The sequence below is a fragment of the Mytilus galloprovincialis genome, chromosome 5, assembly GCF_965363235.1.
Source record: "Mytilus galloprovincialis chromosome 5, xbMytGall1.hap1.1, whole genome shotgun sequence".
Classification (NCBI taxonomy): domain Eukaryota; kingdom Metazoa; phylum Mollusca; class Bivalvia; order Mytilida; family Mytilidae; genus Mytilus; species Mytilus galloprovincialis.
Window position 1 is genome coordinate 13,129,794 of NC_134842.1, and position 24,024 is coordinate 13,153,817.

The following is a 24,024-nucleotide window of genomic DNA, read 5'->3' on the forward strand; positions in this document are numbered from 1 at the left end:
TTGACTTTTTTGGAATTCCCATAGGTTTGTTTAAACCATAACCATCGGTTCCTTACGTACTGTTGCCTGTAATGTTTCTTTGAGACATACAGACAAAATAGAAGCCGGCTCAAGTTAAGAAATTGAAGTCACGGCTATCAAAGGTTGTGCTATATGTACTTTTGTTTGTCTGTGGGTGTTTACCTTATTTGGCAAAGGCGTTGTCAATTTATTTTCGACTTGAGACTTTTAATGTCCCTCTGGTATCTTTTGTCTCTCATGCATATTTGTCCTACAGCCACTATAAACCTTTACTGGGAGTCAAATTGTATTCTGAATTACAAGAACAGTGTAATATAAATGCTATCCTTAGTTCAGATAACTAATCACGTATACATCCCAGACTGTAGGGCATAATAACTACGACAATCGGAAACATTCCAGACTACAGGCATGTAATCATGCCTAGTGTATACTGTCGATACGGATCACAGATGGTTTTTGTTTTACTTTTGTTTAGAGATATTTTTAGTTGCAAGCAACTAAGCAAGCGGGTAATTTTAAAGTGTTCACCAAATTTTTATGTTATTTCTAATAGACCGAAATAATATAACAGTCATTTCTTATAATGTAATTCTAAATTCCATTTTAAGCCGGACTAAATCAAGAAAAGACTTTGATGACATTGTCTCATTGGCAATCATACAACATCTTCTTTTTTATATGCAACATAGTCATTAAGGATGGGCATCATTTATACAAGGGTACTTGACATGAGTGGAGTATGCTAGTTCCTGTGTGACATCTACCTCACACGAATAAAGGATCAAGTCAATTGAATTATATATAGTAAATATATCTTGTATTATATATAATCCCTGTGTATTTAATTAGACAATATACGTATAGTGTCTTGAAATATGAAATTTATTTGTATGAGGCTTAGAAACGGGGGAAATGCGAGGTTCTACCGTGAATTTAATAAAAAAAAAGAATTTAATAAAAAAATAAAAAAAATATCTAACAAACATTGTTAAAAAAAGTGTTTGGAATTTCCCTCTTGGGGTATCATTTTGGGGTATTTCCCTATGAGCGTAGTCCAGGTGGTAAACTTTGACATTTTAAGTAATTAGAAAGGGGAAAATGAACTTAATTAATAACATTTAATAAACATGGTATATACATTACCAATTTGAAGACCTAACAATTTTAAATTCATAAAAGTTAGACCATTGTTACTACAAGTCGTCATGGTTGTGACGTGACGTTGTAAGTAGGCGGGGCTTATAGGTGAGTTGAGGTCATTGACGTATAAAGCTAACGTTTATACGTATAGCTTTATCTGTATAGTAAAATAGCTGATTGCAGTATAATAACAAATAATATCACAATGATTTAGATCAAGTAAAAAGTATTACACAGCAATAGTGTAAGAAATAAGATTTAATCGTGCTAAAAATATTTGACACATATGTGAAAATAATCTATATCAATTACTTAACATGGTATATGTTTTAAATGACGTATTCTGTATTGAAATTTAAAGCCGTATTTAATGACGTAGCATTTACTTGTCAAAGGTCGGTGGTCCTTTACAATGGTGTTTCTTTCGCCAATCAAATTGCTGTCCCCATTAAGCACAAGAATGCTTCATGTGATCATTTAGGATCTTGTAGATCGGTTTCTTGTTGACAATCATACCACATTCTATCTTTGAAATAAAAACGACCATAAATCTATCATGATAAATTAGAAATATCAATGTTATTTTGTTAACGTTTTTCTTATCATCAAGAGCATTGGTTTCTAAATAATAGGTACTATTTGAAAAAATAGCAAACATTAATCAACCAAGCGTTCCAAGGGGTGAAGTTTCATAAGTTAAAACCGAAATTTCCAAACTCCGAGGAAAAATAAAAACGGAAAGTCCATAATCAAATGGCTAAATTAACAGTTCAAACACATCAAACGAAAAGACAACAGTTGTCGCCTGACTTGAAACAAGTTAAAAGATTATGTTAATGATATTGTTCAGGGAACCACTTATAATGGGTCAATGTTTATATATTATTGGTAAGCAGTTTTATAAGCACTGGCATTTCTCGTTGTCATGGAGGTTATTTAGTCTTTCATATAAAATCATTCTTTATGTTTTGACTTTGCATTATACATATCTTAGATTATAGGTGTCTACCTTACAATATGGAATTCATTGTGTTTTTCTTTCTTTTATTAAGTTAAACTAGGAATACTTACAAAATGATAGTAGAAATACATGGTTCTGATTCATAAGCGGAAATGGAATTTCAGTTAAGCAAACGAATACATGTATAGATTAAACTTTTTCAAAAGAATAGGTTCCATTTCAAAGTCAAATTTCAGCTTGTAATTGCTATCCTAACCCTAACCCTAACGTGGCTAAGAAAAATTGGGAAAAAAGGATTTTTTAATCTGTAGTTTAGTATGTATGAAGTAGTCAAAACGTTAAAATATTGTACCGATGCAAGCACGGTGGAGTGTTCAAAATACACGAAAACTATCCCAATAACTATGTTTGCTTATTTTCCCGATCAGACGTCATTTGCACCTACAATTTTGACCTCGTTAAATAAAACATATTTTCAAAATCTTTCATTTATATTTTAATAATCTGTGGTGACAAAATCTGTTCAGTTTGAAGAAGTATTATTTTGAAAATCTGGGAACATTTTTATGCCCTACTCTTTTGGCGTTTTCGATTGTTTCGTGCAATTTTTTTTTTGTCTGACAAGAAATATTTTTTATTTATACTTCGGTATCTTCTCTCTTTCATCTTGAACTGATTGACAGACCAAGCAACGAAATGTGTTATAATGAGTTATATCCTCTTAACCGATTTGATGAAATAAGGTTAGCTACTGCATAGATATTCAGATGCGTATTTTGCCACAAATTCATACCGGTCTCACCAATCTGCCTCCACTCAATCAAATCCCACGTATTCACTTTAAACTTATTGACGGAGAACCATCAAATATCGAAAGTCAATGGTAGGATATGGTCGAAGGTTGAAGACACATAGGAGTATGTTTTAGGGATGGGGGGAGGTATAAATGAGGCAAGGAACTAACATTGCGAAATCTACGCTCACTAGACAGAAAAATACGATGATTATCAAAGTATCTTGCAGTCTAAATTCTACTCATAACCAATAAATATGTATCTAGTCATTGCCTTATTGATATCTATTTTTTTCACAGCTCGGCAATGGTCTTAATAGTTTTCACACGTTAATTGAAGGTTTCTGATTCGATATGTTGGACAAACTGTTTTGCTTTTATCATTTAAGAAGGAATTAGATAATAAATACATTACGACCTTGAACATCCTCGCCAATCATTGTGATATTGTTTGTTTTATAGAATGTCGTTATAGGTTCATTGATTGAAGAGGAGGACTTATGCTGGTTGAATAAATAACGTCATTTGTTTCTCTCGTTTGGTTATTCCTATGTTAGATTTGATATAGATATACGCAGCAAATTCATTGCATATAAATTGGTGATTGTTGCAAGCTACAACTCCTGGATTGTTATTTTGTCTATCTATTATTTGTCACAACGGCAATATTTCTGTCGCCATACATTTGATTTTATGCATTCAAAAGAAATATTGCTAAAATTGTTGTTTACAATAAGATAATTCACATTAAAAGTAAAGTAATAAAATATAAACGGCAAGTTATTTTAATTTTTAAAACTCGACGCACATAGGAAAGAAATAAGAGATAATTTATAATGAAAATAACTAAAAAAAAAATCCGAATTACAAGGAAAATTTCAAACGAAAGTCACTTATCAAATTAAAAAATTAAAAGCTCAAACACATTAAACGAATGGAACTGTCAAAATCCAGACTTGGTACAGGCATTTTCTTATTTAAAAAATGCTTGACTAAACCTGGTTTTAAAGATAGTAAAACCTCTCACGTGCATGACAGTCGTACACATTTCATTATATTGACAACGATGTGTGAACAAATTAAACAGACATAAAAGGTAGAAATGTCAAATTAGGGGTACATCAGTCAACACTGTGTTACAATCTTAATCACTATCAAAACAAAATAAAATGTAACAAAGAAGCACAAAATGGCATATCGACCACGCATATAAGAATAAATTAAAGACAAATATATATATATTAACCGTAGTACAATAACACAATGACGGGATGTATAAGTACAGAGAAACGTCATGTATGTACTAAAGAAACTTACAAAGGCATATAGACAAAGTACAATAGCAAAAATGAAAGACAAGAATACAAAAATGTTTTATAATAACACAATGACGGGATGTATAAGTACAGAGACACGTCATAAATGTACTAAAAGAGGGACGAAAGATACCAGAGGGACAGTCAAACTCATAAATCGAAAATAAACTGACAACGCCATGGCTAAAAATAAAAAAGACAAACAGACAAATAATAGTACACATCAGAAAAACAGAGAAAACTAAAGAATAACCAAAACCAACCCTACCAAAGACTAAGGTTACTAAAAACCACCAAAAGGCAGAAAGATAAACACATAGGAAAAATAGAATAAAAGAATACGAGAATTATGATAGAGTAATAACACAATAACGGGATGTACAAGTACCGAGCCACGTGAACTAGATATAATAGAAACAGATTAAACAGTAAAAGTTCATAAAGACAAATAAAAGAATAGCTAAACACGTTATTAAGATGATAAACAACGTCAGTACTCAGAAACTATACTTAAAGACCATCGTGTATTGTATGTGAAGTTGGAACGGAATATTTATCAACAAGGTCATGGTACCTTCCGATGAACTTTTTTGTTTAGAAAAATAATTGGACGTTCTTTGACATACCCCTGGTTCATTAACTTTCTGCACAGACACTGGTGACGTTTTACAAATTCTGAGTAGGAGCTGCAATCTGTGGAATACCGAATAAGTTGGGAAATGTATATTCCATATGCAGATGAAACTCTTGCATATCATTCGTAAGAAGTGCGTTTAAATATCTTACTTTAAAAAAGACATAGTGTTTACGTTACGGAAGTAGTTTCGGTAGCAATGATCTATAAGAGTTCGAGGAAAGCAAAGGCTTTACTAAGGAACAATAACATACACATATTTGTAAATATGCAAATTATATAAGAATTATAATGTTATTAGAATTAGTTGTTTATCCGTTCGGTGATCTATACTTGTTAATTTCTGTGTCATTTTGGTCTCTTGTGGAGAGTTGTTGCATTGGCAATCATACCACTTCTTCTTTTTTTAAAAGACAGTTTTTTAATGGACAACACAATCTTTTATAGACCATTTAATTAAATGAAGATTTTTATCTTTATTATTTTCTTCTTTTTCTTCTTGAAAGAATGAATGAATTTTATTTCTCATTAACTGCAAATTACATAATTACTGATAATATATATGTATAAACAATTACATTAAATATTATTATGGCACATGTGAACAATACAATCATAAACATTCAATTATAGACTAACCTGGAGGAGTTACTTTCACATTTATAATTTTTATAAATGTACATAGTTTTTCAAGAACAATATAATTTTTCCTATCATTATTTTATTAGTATTATTATTACTGTTATTACTGTTATCATGATAATCATTATTAGTATTACCTTTTTTAGTATTATTCATTAAGGATATCATATCATCTTTATTGGAAAGGTTATCGCGATAGAAAAATGTTACACTGCACGTATCCCTTTCTTTAAAGTGCAGATACTGTGTCTCACGTAGCTAGGCTTTCTTAATTCGAGAGTCACTGATGACTTAATTTAAAGACGAAACGCGCGCGTGACGTACACATGTTTATTCTGGGAATTTATGACGAGTTTATTCCCGGATTTGTTTTCTCCAATTAAATCGACTTGATGACATTTTGAACAACGGTATACTACTGTTGCCTTTATTAATTGACGTATCTTTACTATATTTCTATTAAAACATCAAACCAATGATTCATCCAGGCGTATTGTCTTCTTAACAAAAACTCAACTACTTCAGGAAAATCTCATAAGGATGTTTATGATACTAAACCCCTAACGGGAGGGATTGTGTCTGATATTCATATGATGAAGACATAATTTTTCAATCAGTTTAATTGAGGTCTGGAGCTGGCATGTCAGTTAACTGTTAGTAGTCTGTTGTTATTTATGTATTATTTGTCCTTTTATTTATTTTCTTTTGTTACATCTTCTGACATCGGACTTGGACTTCTCTTGAACTGAATTTTAATTACGTATTGTTATGCGTTTACTTTTCTACATTGGCTAGAGGTAAAGTGGGAGGGTTGAGATCTCATAAAGTTAACATGTTGAACCCCGCCGGAATTTTGCGCCTGTTCCAAGTCAGGAGTCTCTGGCGTTTGTAAGTCTTGTATGATTTTTAATTTAAGTTAAGTTTCTTGTGTATAATTCGGAGGTTAGTATGACGTCCTTTATCACTGTACTAGTATACATATTTTTATGGGGCCAGCAGAAGACCGCCTCCGGGTGCGGGAGTTTCTCGCTATATTGAAGACCCACTGGTGGCCTTCGGTTGTTGTCTGTTCTATGGTCGGGTTGTTGTTGCTTTGACACATTCCCCATTTCCTTTCTCAATTTCATTTGTAAAGTAAAAACACTAAAAACATAACATTTAAATGATATTACTGACATTAACTTTTTAAATTGAGTATCATGGATTTGGTTGAAAGTTGGTGTTTTTTTTTAAGATATTTTCATAATTCGAAAACGGTTTTAATTTTTCACCTTCTTACTGGAATTTTTATAAAGAATTTTTTTATGCCCAACCAACGATAGAAGGAGGGGGCATCATGTTTTCTGGTCTGTGCGTAGGGTTTGTCCGTTCGTCCTTTCGTCTGTCCCGTTTCAGGTTAAACGTTTTGGTCAAGGTAGTTTTTGAGGAATTTGAATTTCCAATCAACTTAAAACTTAGTACACATATTCCCTTTGAAATGATAGTGTGATTGGGGCATCCGTGAACTGTGAACACATTCTTGTTTATCCTGTTTTCACAAAGTATTTGCTTTTTTTTTACTTTGCATATTATTATATACGCTTGTATCTTTCTAAGATATAATTAGTATTGTATACCAATTACGAGAATACTAAAACTAATTTTCAAATGTTTAATATATCTTCTCTATTCAATACTTGTTATAAGTAAACAGATCTATAATGTTGAAGTGTTTAATTGTGTAGAAAATGTCACTTGTTACTTCAACTAGCGACCAAGAGAGATTTAGCGTCCATTGACTGATATTTTTCAAAAATACTTTTCCTGAATATGCTTGTGATAGTTCAAAATACATGTTTATCGTAACGCTTTGGCACAATATCTGGACAAACAAATTATGACATACAAAATAATCTACAAACACGAGATGAAATAATTTGGCCTGAAAAATACCGGAAAGAAAAACAATTATCAAATATAGGGTAGTGGTCAATGATTATTTGGTTCCATAAAATTCTATAAACATGTAATTATTCTTTAATAGTTATATGTGTATTTTTTTTTATCTAACACCAATTCGTCCAAGGTAATAGATGTATTTTTGACATTAATTTAAACACATTGTATTTATATTGTGTCATAGATCAAATTTATTCGATCAGTGTATGTTTACTTTTTTTATTTTTTCTTGTTTTTTTTTTATCGAGGCCAGCCATATAATTTGTTCATCTCTCGTTCTCTTTATATATATTAGACTATTGGTTTTCCTTTTTGAATGGTTGAACACTAGTGGGGTCCTGTATAGTTTGCTGTTCGTTGAGAGCTTAGGATTTTTTTATTCTAACATTTAATAAATAACTTTCAATTTAGAATTTTTCTCTGAGTTCGGAATTTTTTAATTTTACCTTTTGATATATGCATGCATTAGAGAAGTTTTGATAAAATGGATGTTTAAATATTCTACTTTAATCAAATGATAGTAGTTTTATTATTTCGTTTTATTGGAACTTACTAAACATGTATGTTCAAGGCTACTCTAATGGTGTTTTGCTACTGTTGTTTGTTCATAAACACCACCCCTATTCAGTACGAAAACGTCATATATAGTCCTTATATATTAGTACCAATTAGCAGATCGGACAAATCTGTTCGTATTCGATACGACCACCTCTTTCCGCGCTATTTTCATCCTGCTAATTTGTAACGTCAGATGTGTCAGAAGTCCTGAAGAGAGAAAACCAAAACATGTGAGCAGGTAAAAATAGTTTTAAATCATTCATGCTGTTGAACTTACTTTAAATAAAGCTAATGCTAAAAATGACCACTGCCCTTTTCTCGATCTTGATATCTATATCACTAATGGAAAGCTGAATACTAAAATTTATGATAAAAGGGATGATTTTTCATTTCCTATCGTTAATTATCCGTTTTTAGATGGTGACGTTCCCTTGTCACCATCTTACGGTGTTTATATATCTCAACTTGTACGATTCGCTCGTGTATGTAACAATGTTTTAGATTTTAACGAGAGAAATTTATGTATTACTGAAAAATTATTACACCAGGGTTTTCGATATCACAAACTAGTCAAAACATTTACTAAATTTTATCATCGGTATAAAGACATCATTCGTAAATATAGCCCAACATGCAGACTTCTAATACGTTCAGGTATTTCACATCCAATTTTTTATGGAAATATTCTTTATAAAGCACAAAGGTGTCAGTATTCACCTCAGAAACTTACAAAACCTTTAAATAGACTTATTAAGAAGGGATATAATTACGATACCGTTGTCAAGTCATTAAAGATTGCATATTTTGGCGTTACTATTGAGTCACTGGTAAGGTCTTTGCATCGGAACTAAGCACATTTATTTTAAAAACAGTTGTTGGCATGACACGGGTTATGTTCTTCTCATATATGTTATGATGGTATAATACTAAACCCCTAACGGGAAGGATTGTGCCTGATGTTCATATGATAATTGAAGTCTGGAGCTGGCATGTCAGTTAACTGCTAGTAGTCTGTTGTTGTTTATGTATTATTGTCTTTTTGTTTATTTTCTCTGGTTACATCTTCTGACATCAGACTCGGAGTTCTCTTGAACTGAATTTTAATGTGCGTATTGTTTTGCGTTTACTTTTCTACATTGGTTAGAGGTATAGGGGGAGGGTTGAGATCTCACAAACATGTTTAACCACGCCGCATTTTTGCGCCTGTCCCAAGTCAGGAGCCTCTGGCCTTTGTTAGTCTTGTATTATTTTAATTTTAGTTTCTTGTGTACAATTTGGAAATTAGTATGGCGTTCATTATCACTGGACTAGTATATATTTGTTTAGGGGCCAGCTGAAGGACGCCTCCGGGTGCGGGAATTTCTCGCTACATTGAAGACCTGTTGGTGACCCTCTGCTGTTGTTTTTTATTTGGTCGGGTTGTTGTCTCTTTGACACATTCCCCATTTCCATTCTCAATTTTATATGAAAATTAATACTTAGCTTGAATTTTAAAATTATAAATTACAATAATCTTATTCCGTACAATCTAGTTTCTTTCAAGTTTTCTTCAAATTACGTACTTTTGATTATACTATCAGCATGCAATTTCTCAAAGTACTTTTTATTGGGCACAACTGTGGTTTTGAATTAATGCTTTGAGGAGGCAAATGCAAAATCACGCATACATAAAAATGTTCTTAAAATAATATATGAATGAAAGCTAGCAAGTACAGAAACAGACTTAGACTATAGTTGTTAATTTCTGTGTCATTTTGTGGAGAGTTGTCTCATTGGCAATCTTACCACATCTTCTTTTTTTTATATTAGCTCTACGATAAAGGTGTATATCCATCAAAAACGATTTACTCAATTGCATAAAAGCATCATTTCAAAGTGGTAAGACACCAATACAACCACAAATAGTCAAAAGAGAAATCTTGAGGGCAGCATTCACTTTTCAACAACCGATAGATGTCTATATAATATAGTTATGAAGCTCTAAATCGTCCCGATTCTATAAACATTGTGAATTATTTATACATAAACTGTCAAAGTTTTGCCTTCTTCGTCTTATTTCCTTAATACAAATGCAAATTCAAACTATATAAGATATGACAGAAGACATGCTTAAAGACATGTTTTCAGTTGTACAGTAAAAAAAAATTAGGATAATACATATCTATCTGTCTTCTTTTTTAATTGTTGGTTTCATAGGAATATAGATAAAAGGGTCGTTTATCAATGTAAATATAACTAAATTTGATGAGACTGTCATCAAAGTGAGAGGGTTAGCGCTATAAAACCAGGTTTAATCCACCATTGTCTACATTTGAAAATGCCTGTACCAAGTCAGGAATATGACAGTTCTTGTCCATTCGTTTTTGATGCGTTTTGTTATTTGATTTTGCCATGAGATTATGGACTTTCCGAATTGATTTTACTCTAAGTTCAGTATTTTTGTGATTTTACTTTTTGTTTCAGATTAATTACAGTATCAATTCTTATAGTTATGATGTTATTTATAGATTATTGACCAAGAATTATAATTTATGTTTTAGTGTTTTCAATATTATACTTATTAATGCATGCAAAAATTTCATTTATAAACAAATAAAAAAACTCGACATTTCTTTATTAAACCTTGTCTATTAAAGCATCGAAATACATTGACTGATGTAGACTTTCAATCGATAGCATATATACACCTGCTATATAAAACATTGTATTGTAATTATTATTTGAGTGACCGAATTCAGTCACTCGATTTCATCTTTATATCACAGAATTCAATCAGTATAATAAAAAGTAACATAACTCTTATTTGTACTTGTTGCTTCTTAAATAAAACCCAAACTGCGAATTCAGATAAAACAGAATTCGGATTATAGATGAATACAAACAACATATCACAGAATAACAGCTAAATTAACTCTTATCCTGTTCATTATTTTCACAAAATGTTGACTGAATTCAGTCACACAACATTTATAAATTGTGACTTGGATGGAGAGTTGTCTCATTGGCCTTAATACCACACTTTCCTGTATCTAACACTTAACATAATATAATATGTATATGAAATAAAACAATAGAAGCAATGGCCTGATTAAAAAAAATCAAATAAAAAAAAATGTTAACGTTTATCTGGGACATCATACATAATACCGCAGTCCCACTAGGCCACGATCGCACTACGATCTGTGAAAAAAATGCAAATTTTGATGATCGTAGTTCTCGCCATCTGCATTACAGAGTCAATTATCTGCAACATGCTTACACTAATTTTATTTTTCCATGAAAATATTTGCACGTTAATTGGGGTTTGTCCTAGGGGTATGCAATGGGTAATTTTGTTATCCTGGCTGATTGTTTGACAGGATAGACAGGCGGACTACAACATAGTTTGTGAATTGAATATTAGTGTTATATTGTTACGAATCCATTGCAAATAAGTGATTTTTTTTTCATTTTATATGACATGCAATTATAAAATAAAGAAGCTTTATTGATTAACATCGTGAATCATTTCGGTTAGTTAACAAAATCGACAAAATATTAGATTAGGTAAGGTTGCCGGGCTATAAGGAGGTGTGGCACCGGATGGGGCTCATATAGGGAGGACTGGGCGTTAAACAGCTGTTGAGATCGAGGGACTCGTGAATATCTTATTGTTTTTTTTTTATTGTTAATTCTTATTGAACGGAAATCTGGCAGCGGCAATTTTTAAGCTTCATGACCAGAAACATTCAGTAGGCATGCATGTATATTAACATATATTTGTCAGCCCTAGCTTTCCCCTCCTGTCAGAATAAAATGGTCCGATAATTATAGCCCGGCAACCTTACCTAATCTAGACAAATTAACATTTTAGGATTAATAGAAATCGTTTATAACTAGCAGCTTGGTTTTCAAGTAATGATGTAGCCTTTTTTGAATCAAAACCAAAAAAGTATACAGATCTTTAGATTAATATAACTAAGAAGTGTATTAAGTTTTAAGCAATAATCATAAATTGTTTTTGAGATACGGCGTGACATGTAAAAAAAAACCTTTCCCTTTTTATTACAAAATACTAGATAATTCAAATATAAAATTTTGAATCATCATCAAAATCTATACAGATCTTTAGATTAAAATAACTGAGAAGTGTATTAATCATTTAAGTTTAAATCAATTATCATAAATCGTTTTTGAGGTACGGCGCGACATGGGAAAAACACACCTCTGTTTTAGGTACAAAGTCCCGTAACTCAAAAAATTTTAATCTATTAATTTTCACCAAAAAGTATACAGATCGTTTGACCATCATAAGAAACCACATATTTTAAGTTTCATGAAATTTGGATAAGTCGTTCTTAAGTTACGGTGCGACATGTTTACGCCGGAGAGATAGACGGAAAGACGGACAGACGAACGGACGGACAGACGGACGCCGAACATTTGTATACCATAATACGTCCCGTAAAAATGTTGACGGATGTATAAAAATTCATTTGTACCATTTATACAAGAAGACAATGAACTGTTTTGCCTTATTCAGTTCCACAAATATATATTAATTTACTTATTTTGTACACAACATTTTCATGTACTTTATGTAGCAGCATATAAGATAATTAATTTTCATCTATTCGCAGGGAAGATTTATTTTTACATTTGACAAGAGTACATGTTCATCTAGAAACCTTGAAACATGATAAAACCATTTCGTACCTCATGGAAGATTTTTATGTCTGTCATCTTCAATTGTATGGAAGATTTATATACGTATGCAATGCAAGGTTATTTTCCAAAAAAGTTATCAATTTTTTCCCTGTAATTTCTCAAATTAACAAAAAAAAAAAAACATATGGAGTTCTTTGATTGGTCATATACATGTGCAAATTTGTATGTATTGTAAGTATTTGTGCCTTCTTCAGTGAATATTAAAGAAGAAATTTGTGGTTCATTTCTTAACTCTCAGCCAAATGTCAAATACATTTTATTTTGCTTAAATTCAAAAATTCAATAAACATGATAAATGATCATGATAAGCGTCTAGATATTCATATATAAAGATAACTAGTGTCTTTATAGTCGTTAATTATAAAATATATGCACAAATAACATCAAATTTAAAGATACAATTTCTTTGCAGATAAAAGAAGTTTTATCAGCAATGGACAACATGGTACCAGGATTATAATTTAATACGCCAGACGATCGTTTCGTCTAGATAAGACTCATCAGTGAAGCTCATACCAAAACATTCATAAAGCCAAACAAGCACAAAGTTGATGAGCATTGATGATATGAAATTCCAAAAAGTTGTGCCAACTACGGTCAAGGCAACCTCGAAGTTAAAATTGGCAATTGAGGATAAAAATGATATAGATATTAAGAAAATGAAAGAGAAAAATATTTAAGAATCATAGTTACAGGTTTTTTTTTATATAAAAAGTAGTCTTATTGATCATTATGGAAAAGACAGTTTATCACAAGCATTGCTACCAACCGATCTGGACCCAGTAATGGCTATATATGTTTTGCTATCAACGCTACTGATATTTGGATTGTCTATACAGCACTGTTTCTAAAATGAATATGTAGCTGATAGACTTTTTTAAAATTTGTTTGTATATATTGTATAGAAATTTCTACTGTACAAACCGATGTACTTTTATAATGTCAATGAATAATGGTGCCGGTGACTGAATTCAGAAAAGATTTTCGTTATTGTTAACATTAATATGTATATGAAGAATCAATTTGTAATAAGTTTTCTATAATACTAAAGTGTAGTTTTGAAAAAGGAAGTTGATTCTTGATGTTTGTAAATTGACTGAACTCAGTCAACAGTTTTCTAATGCACTTCTGTTAAAACTGTACCCTTTAGAGCATTTCCTTTGTTGTGTAGGATATTGCACACACCAAATTTCCAATTTTTAATGTATTATCAATTGAATATTGAATTAATAAATTAAGATGAAAGTTGCAGTGCAAGATGACTGAATTCAGTCATCACTTTGGTGTCACATATACAGTTTTTATTCATAAAGATGACTGGGACAAACAGATTTTCATAAAAAATTAATCATAATTTAACTGTTTGAATAAAACGCAAATTCTCATTTATTTTGTTTTTGAACATGCTAAATAAATTATTGTTGAACTGTTTTCTCTGGCTTCTTGCATATGTTACTGATCCTATTTGAAAAAATAGTATATTCAGCTTCAGAGTACACCAATGGAAGCAAGTATCCATTTTGTTTAATATATTTTTTCAAAAGGGACCGAAATCTTCAGGTTTTCCCATAGTAAAAATAGTATATGTACATTTGCAATCTTGTACTTAGCTGAAAATACGTAAGGACACGCTTTGCATCAACAGGTGTCAAATTCTTCTAAGATATGATGAGAAGCATCAGTTATCTAAATTTTAAGGAGGTGTTTTTAAGTTATTACTAGTTATCTTTATTTTGTTGGTATTTGTTAGATTATTTTAAAGATGCCGACGAATATAATGCGATTGTTGTAGCCACAATACCGTCCACTTTTAATAGATAAGACCGTTGGATTTCTCGTTTGAATGGTTTTACACTAGTAATTTTGGGCCACTTATAGCTTGCTGTTCTGTGGGAGCCAAGGCTCCGTGTTGAAGGCCGTAATTATGTATGTAATGTATATATGAAAAAGAAGATGTGGTAGGATAGCCAATGAGAAAGCTCTCCAAACAGACCAAAATGACACAGAAATTAACAACTATAGGTCACAATGGTTTATTTTTTATGAATTGTTACTTGGATGGAGTGTTGACTCATTGGCACTCATACCACATCTACCTATATTTAGTTGGCGCTTTCAATGATTACGTAAAAAGAAACCCAGCGAAGAAGTTTCATAATGTGTTAAACATTTCTAGCAGCTGATATTTAGTTCTATTTAAAGAAATAATATACATGGAGGTCTTGCGGTTTTCGGTTTTGTTACTTTTTTTCTCATTTGACGCACATAAAAATAAGTAAATAAAAAAAAATGAACGAAAGAGGACAACGAAAGAGGACAAACATGTGCACACTTTGTGTTTAAACTTACATCATTTCTTATGTAAAAATAGAGATGTGGTGTGATCGCCTATAGCCAACTATCAAGTATATGACGTAGATGTGAGCAACTTCAAGTCCCTGTATGGCCTTCAATAATAAGCAAAACCCATACAGCATATGCTAACATAACAAAATGTAAAAAAACAAAGTAAAGCGAGGAGATTGTATTATTAAAAAAATAAGTAACGAAACCAAAAATTCCGACAGACATGAACCTTTTACAACAACTGATTTATAAGATTCTGGTTGCTGTTTATCATAAATATAAAAGCATAATTCAAACTGATGTTTTACTCTGTTGCAACTTGTCGCATATTTTAATTGCAGCGTTTTTATGCGTCATCTTATTGTCAATCATATTTTGCATCTCATTATTTATAACCAGAGGTCGCATCCAGAATTACATAACTTATAATAATAGAATAGCTAATCTAAAGATAAATATAAAAAAAAAAGAAGATGTGGTATGATTGTCAATGAGACAACTATCCACAAAAGACCAAAATGACCACAGACATTAACAACTATAGGTCTCCGTTCGGCCTTCAAAACCCATACCGCATAGTCAGCTAAAGCATATCGATGAATGACATCAGGTGAGTGCAATTATGTGTTTATATATTTGACTCCATGGAAAATCACGGTATCTTATTGCATTCAATTAAATAAGTAAAAATAATCAGGGACAGGTGAGACCCATGCTTAACTTCACCACAAAGCCGTCATTTAGGATTGTATAAAAAGTTGGTGTGAAAAAGTTAAGGTTGCCATTTATTTGCTCACATCAGTTCATTAAATTTAGACACAATCAATGCAACGCCTACCGGTTACTCTAACTTTATTCTAACCTCCGAGGAATTCAAACCCTTTCTTATGTGACGTCGTGGCACATTTTCTGCACCGTGGCATGCGCATTTGACCACTCGAAAACCTAGGCTACATAGACACACAGCTTTCGGTGTTCGACGTCATGTCTTTCCTCGTCGGCTTTATGTAGGGTTCACTGTTGTTACCCACTACAACATGTATACTTCCAAGTAGATGGCGTACCTTTCAGATCAGCCATTTGGTCTTTCGCAAATGATGATAATGTTAATCATAACCAAGTCAGGAATAGACAGTTGTTATCCGTTCGTTTGATGGGTATGAGCTTTTAAATTAGGGACTTTCTGTTTTGGATTTTTGTTATTGTACTTTTTAACATGCCACGACATGAATTTCTACTAATAAATTGATAAATAATTCGTATAAACCTCACAAATAATACATGATGGTCTTAAAGTATCGATTTTGTGTCCTGCTGAATAAATAAAGGCAACAGTAGTATACCGCTGTTCAAAACTCATAAATCTATGGACAAAAAACAAAATCGGGGTAAAAAACTAAAACTGAGGGAAACGCATTAAATATTAGAGGAGAACAACGACACAACATTAAAATGTAACACACACAGCAACGGACTAAGCATTAGACAACATCCGATGAGAATAACCAATATAACATCAAAACCAAACACATGAATTTGGGATAGAAAAGTACCGTGACACGTCTTATAGTAATGTGAATTCACACTCAAAAATAGAAGAAAACAAACGACACAACGGAAACACAACGTAAAAATGTTACACACACAGAAACGAACTATGATATAACAATGGCCATTTTCTTGACTTAGTACAGGACATTTTTAAAGAAAAAATGGTATTGTTTATCATCTTAATAACGCGGTATAAAATTCTTTTATTTGTCATTTTGAATATTACTTTTACTGTTTAGTTTATTTTTTTGTGATATACAATTTACGTGCATAGGTTCTTATAGATCTCGTCATTGTGGTATTGTGCAATGGCAGTATTTTTTGTATTCTGGTCTTTCATTTTTGTTTATGTGCTTTGCCTATAAGCCTTTTTTTTTGTTTCTTTATTGCATATTTGATTGTATTTTTAGTGTTTAAGATTAAAACACAATGTTGACTGTGTACCCCTATTTTAACATTTTCACCTATCATGTCTGTTTGTTTTGTTCACACAACGTTGTCAATATAATGGAATTTTATACGACTTACATACAAGTGAGAATTGTAGATAGCTATAAAAGCAGGTTTAATCCATCATTTCTGCATTGCCTGTACCAAATCAGGAATATTTCACTTTTTCGGGTATTATGAGTTTACTCTATTGTATTTTAAGCTAGGCCTTCGTAAAACTTAGATTTTACTGTCGCAAATTGTCGGATATTTGCGACAGTAAAAGCAAGCTTTACGAAGGCCAAGCTTAAAATACAATACAGGTATCTCCATACTAATGCAGCATATTAGAATAAATACAATTTTATAAATATTTTGGCTTAAAATGACATAAATGAAAAAGTTTGCGAAACCCGGTAACGACAGCATAAAAAAGGATGATTTTGATTGGTTCCTTCATTAGCGATTCCATATCCTACGCAGATACTGTGAATAAATATAGTGTTGCATGGCCTTTAGCAACTAAACAATGTGACGTCATGGTTATACAGACGATGTCAAACATACACACTGGACGTATTTATAACTTTCGTATGTTTCGGAATGGTATCAATGTTGACAAAAAGAAGATTTGAAGGCTAAAAAAATGTGACTGTTATGTTTATTTTAAAGAAAGTACATACCTCAAAAAAGGCAATTCAAAATGGTGGCTTTATTAGTTACGAACTGGAAGAACGTGGTATTTACCCCTTTAATATATTTTTAAACATGCAATGAGCAATATCGTTACAAACCAATCGCGAAAAAAAATTGGGTATGATTTTTTTTATTACTAAGAATGCGATAACGTAATCTCAGTTTTTGAAAAAAAAAGCTCGAATTACCGTCAGCAAAAAAAAAAAAAAAAAAAAAAAATCCCAATTAAAACGTGAATAAAAAAAATAACCCGAAATATTTAATTGAAGATTCATCATTATTATATACCAACAATGAAAGATATAAGGTGCATCTATTGGAATATAAAGTTATTTAATCAATTGATGCTATTAGAATGCAAGCTGTGTTTTACCAGAGAATAATAGAGTAATTTCCACTTTTAGTTCATCTCTATTGTCCTTTATAAAAATTATTCTTCATATAACCTATGAACAACAAATCAAAGTACTTAATATATGGTTGTACAATAGTATTGTATAACAGCATTGTCAACGCTTAATGCAGATGTCTATATGATATAAATAGTCAATTATTAGTCAGGAACCGGATATTGAATCAAGCTTCAATTAATATCACATGACTTCTTACTCTACTTTTGTTTTCTGGGTTTGTCAAACGTTCGTCAAACCCGGTAACGACAGCATAAAAAAGGATGGGTTTTGATTGGTTCATTCATTAGCGATTCCATATCCTACGCAGATACTGTGAATAAATATATAAAACAGTGAACGTGTTAGGATTATTGTAGAATTACTCGGTGATGAGATTAAGGTAAGATATTCCTAATATAATTTTTGTAGTATTTACCTGACAGTAAATAGAAAAGCTTCGGTCAAAATAGAAAACAATATTTTCAAAACAATTTTCTCTTTGAGATGAAATATTTTGTTTTCTTCTTTTTATTTTATAATTCTATTTTATTTGTTAAAATGTAGCATCGATAGTTTCCAAATGTCGATATAAAGTTTATAAAAACTGAAGCTTGCAATAGTGTTTAAAATCGATGTCTACATCTAAATTATATCTTGACTTACATCTAGAAATTGACAATGAGGGTAGATTGAAAACAAAATTTTACGACAAAAGAAATCATTTCATCTTTCCAATTGTTAACTTTCCATTTCTAAGTAGCAACATTCCAGCAGCACCTGCTTACGGTTTATATATCTCCCAATAGATACGATATTCCCATGCTTGGATTTCCTATCATGATTTTCTTGATAGAGGGTTGTTGCTCCCAAGGAAGCTATTAAATCAAGAGTTTCAAATGGTAAAGTTGAAATCATCTCTTCGTAAATTTTACGGACGCCATCACGAGTTGGTTGACCGTTATGGAATAACCGTTTCAAAAATGATATCGGATGTCTATCATATTAACAATTGAACTATATGTCTATCAATTTTACAAATGGACTATTTGAATATGAATATCATTTATACAATTGGACTAAAGGTATAGCATTCTTCAAATTTGAATGTACGTATATTAATCTTATTATTGGTCTTGTTAAGTGAGCACAAGGTATAAAGAATTAAGGTTTGTTTGCTTGTTTTTTCTTTGCAAAGTTTCAGGTTTGTTCTATTTTGACTTACGATTTCGGGTTGCACTTGGCTATTACAATTATATTCAGACTTATCTTAAATCTGTACGATAAGAACACTAATCTTTGAAAACGTTCTTTTAAAAAAGGACTAACAATTTATACAAATTTCATTGATAATGACATTACTACAACATACATGTACTTTATTGGAAGTAGTAAAAGTACGTAATTATAACCTAATTTAAATGTTAAATGTTATCCACTTTAAAAAATATGTTATGTTCTAATTAACACATGACATAGCTATATTATACTACCAGTATATCATATTAGCTAGTTTATTAACACTCAGTACTTAATACTTAAATCGTAGGAAAAATCAAATGTTATTGCCATTTAATATCAATAACAGTGTGTTTGAGCAGTAGCTCTTTAATTCTTCTTTCTTTTAGGATCTCATTGGTCTTACATCTCAGCATATTCTGATGTTGCATTATTTAAAACATATGCATCATTTAAAATGTATGTAGCATTTCAAACCTAAAATGTTGCATTTTCTAAAAACAAAGACTGTTGTGCTACTTTTAACAGTTTTGTATCTTTGGTATTATATGATGGATTTTATCAAGTTAATGTGCCAATCTAATTTCTGTCTTACACATTGTTGATGCATCATTTGGTTAACAGGGGAAGCCAGATTGGAATCAAAATGAAAGCAAATTTATATGTAAATAAAGTCTCGTCTTGATAGTACAGTCAATATGAATACAAAATGATTTCCTTTCCAATTTAAGATTGCAAATTCAAGGACAAAGTAAAATTGAATCATATCATCATCAATTACCATAATAGTTTTAAATGTAGTGTATGATTACGCATTTTTTTTTAAAAACTATTGCCTAATTTTAGATTTATGAGTTTGACTGTCCCTTTGGTATCTTTCGTCCCTCTTTTAAAAGTACAGTTTGTAGAAGTAAAGCATTTATAGTAAGGTAAACACCATTTAACATCAAAAAGGGGGGGGGGGTGTTGTTTTCTAATAACTTTTTTTTATCCCTAATTTGATGGAGAAAAAACAAGTTTGGCCAAGCAAATGATATAAAAAGAAATTCTGAATCCAGATTTCCCCATACCTTATAGTGGTAACTATTGAAAAAATGTGGTTGATAGCGTTGAAAAAACAATGTGACTTTTATTTCAAACTAGCATGCAGGGTACAAGCCAGTATAAGTAGTGATGAAGCTATAAAATGTCAAAAATATTAATTAATATTTAGAAATACTAAAATGTAAATCGTTATAAAAAAATGAAAAGATCAATCTTTAACGCGTAAGTAAATAGGTTAAATATGGTGACCTATAGCTGTTAATATCTGTGTCATTTGGTTTTTAAAGGTGTCATGCCTTTTCAAAAGTCAACAGGTAATACGTGAGAGATTATACATTTGTTTTTGAAAAAGTTATTAATATTCACTCTTCTCGAGACCATTCGTGTTTTGCATTACATCACATTCAAAAAGTAACATAATGCTGTACAGAAGTGCTTGAGAAAGTGATGATAAATAAATTAACATTGTTTTCATTTCAAAAGATGTTCAAAATGACACAAATTTAAGGCAACAACATTTTATCGATGTTCATATCTGATCATTTCTTTGAAAAGACACAAATCATGGCAAAAAACAAATCTGATTACGGGATTCGCAAAAACTAAAAAAGTAAAACCAAAATACCGAACTCCAAGTTAATTCAAAGAGGGGAAGTCCATAAAAAACTACCAAATCAAAGGGAATCGCGTGAACACCAAAAATGAATTAACAGATCGCGTGTCACGTACTATGCAAATCAACTTACAACTGGTAACTTATAAAAACCTAAAGTTAACTCTTTGCCTCGTATACAATCTCGGTATCTCCGTCAATGTCAATTTCCGAAATTCATTGTTAATCAATCATACATATTTATTTAATAAAATTTAAATTTCAGAACTAAAAAATGGCTGTGAAGATGATGAATCTACTACTGATGTTGATTGTTGCTGTCAATGTTCAAAACGTTTACAGTTCAAATAGAATTACAGGTATCCAATTCGTTTGATATATGACGATTTCCATCATCTGTCATAATCGTGTTTTATTTTACAATACTTAATCAAAAGATATCACTTACTTTGTACTGATTAACCTGACTAGACGACTTTACGAGAGATCCAATTACTTAATCGTGAAATGAAGCAAAATATGGGATAACCGTTAAAAAGACGTCCGTTTATTTCACGATTTAGTGTTGCAATTGATGTTATTGTTGAAATACGCGAAGACATAACGTTTATTGGTCCAATGAAATATTTCTGCTGTAAGATATGTTTGGACTTGCACAAGATTTACCTCTTGTTTTTAAATTTACAAAGATTTCGTCTCACACCCCTACAACATGGTTAAATAATACCCTGGAAAACTTCAAAATGATAATTTCATTCGCTTAACATGTGACAAACTATATTCGTTTTCCAGGGTATTTTTCTTCGTACTATTTTTTCAAAGATAAAGCTGATCGTTGCAAAATATCATGTATTTATAGAAAGATGTTTAAGAACTCATTGAATAGAACGCACTTTTGAAGCTTCTACACAGTATTAGTTTTTCTAAGCGTTAAAGGATGTGCTAATTTCCAACGTCGTCCCTTAGTCTTTGTGATAGTTGGCTCATTTGCTGTTGTACAATATTTTTTTTATTAAAAAATGCAACTAAATTAACACTTGATTGTAGGACAAACAAGTTACTGAAAAACAAACTTTATTGTTATTCCTTTTTCAGATATAGATATGTCTATGAAGAATAATCTTGAAACAGAACAATATTCTAAAGAATTCCTCAAAGCGTTACATAGCCTAGAATTGTACATTCAACATGAGTCTGATAAACTTGATAGCATAAACGATGATGAGACAGATATGCAGGAAAATGATACGATCGAAAATCAGAAAAGACCGTTCGTACGAGGAGGGGCGACAAGAGGATACAAATTTGGAAAAAGGGGAATCGACGGATTTAAACAAGATACGAACATAAAATCACTTCTGTCAGAAGTAAACTTAGTGGACAATGATATGCCACGTGATCAGTACAAATATACAGACGACAGTTTAAATGATTTTCGAATTAATCATGCTGTTAAGCGACCATTTGTATTAGGAAATTTCAAATTTGGGAAGCGGTCATTATCTGAAATGTACCCGGAAAATGATGATGCCGTTTATTTCGGCGAGCCAGGCTACGGTACTGAGGGAAAAATGCCTTTTGTAATCAATAGCAGACAACCGTTTGTTTTACATGGATTTGATTTTGTAAAACCAAGAACTAATACTGACATATCATCCATTGAATTAAAAAGACCATTGGTATTCACCAGTGGGTATAGTTTTGGAAAAGGGCAACAACAAAATGACGCTTACCTTGAGGAAAACAAAAGACCATTTGTCTTAAGTGGAGGGTATGAATTAAAAAAACGCAGCGTATTGCATGACCAACCTTTAGAAAGCATACCAAGGTATGAAGAAAATAGTCACATTGTGAAAAGACCTTTTGTCATGGGTGGTTATGTAAGAAATTGGAAACAACCAGCAGTCGTACATAAAAATTTCATTGAAAGGCATCCAATGTTGATAGGAAGTGGTTTCCGGTTTGGAAAGCGGGGACATTGGGAAGGACAAGTAGATGGTTTAATTGGCAATGGCATAAGATTATTAGGACCTAATGATATAGCTAGCCATTCTGGAATAAAAGAAAATATACAGAAATCCCCGATAGTTTTAGACAATAGTTATCAGGTAGATAAAAGACCATTTGTTATATATGGTGGCTATCGCAGATATACGAAACGACCACATATTGTTAGGAGTTCATCGAAACAACGAGATACACCAAACACAGAGAATCGAAATATAAAGCGACATCATGCAATGCTATTTCAAGGAGAAAGTCTAGCATTTCCTCTTGAAATCACACAAAAAGAGCCGTTTGGTAGGACCCCAGGAGAACTATTCCAGGATATACCAAAACGATCATTTTCTTTTCGGCATGATTATCTCTTTAGTAAAATACGAAATGAAGCAAAATCAGGTTATAGACAGCTACCATTCGACAATCAAATACGTGCTGAAAAATCGTTAATCTCAAATAGTCCCCAAGACAATATATCCTTTCAATCCGTTAAGCGACCATTCACGACCAGTGGCAACTATAAATCTAGAATTGGCAAAAGACCTTTTGTTCTAAGCGGACGTCGAATGAGGTATAAATTTGGAAAGTGATTTTTAAATTTACAAAATCATTGAATTACATATTGTTGGTTTTAAAAGGATACTGTTTCTTTAATGAAAACTTGCATCTTTTTCGTATTTTGCAATAGTCCAACGATGCAACAAGAGACCATAAGACTTCGCTGTAGAGATTTATACTGATGTTTGACGTTTTCAATCCAAGCACTATTAATAAATACATCTTATCTGCTCTGTATGTTCTTGTATTTATTCCCTTGTAATAGTATTAGTATTTTATATTTAAAGAAATTATTTTTTTTATGATTATTCTTGTTAATATTAATTTGAATTTATTTTGTGTTTAGTGTAGTTGAAATTCATGTTATAGATACATACGCGGACTATTGAGTTGTCCAATTTTTATACCTGTTTGGGAATTTTTGTTGTCGATATTATAGTGAAAT

General features: G+C 31.5%; 1 protein-coding gene across 1 annotated transcript; it reads left to right on the forward strand.

Moving 5' to 3' along the window:
- The first annotated feature begins 18,371 nt into the window (after positions 1–18,371).
- On the forward strand, positions 18,372–23,810 carry LOC143075182 (uncharacterized). The gene is made up of 3 exons (XM_076250522.1): positions 18,372–18,527; positions 21,286–21,379; positions 22,116–23,810. The coding sequence occupies exons 2-3, from the start codon at positions 21,295–21,297 to the stop codon at positions 23,609–23,611; spliced, it is 1,581 nt and encodes a 526-aa protein (XP_076106637.1). The 5' UTR covers positions 18,372–18,527; positions 21,286–21,294; the 3' UTR covers positions 23,612–23,810.
- Positions 23,811–24,024: the final 214 nt, after the last annotated feature.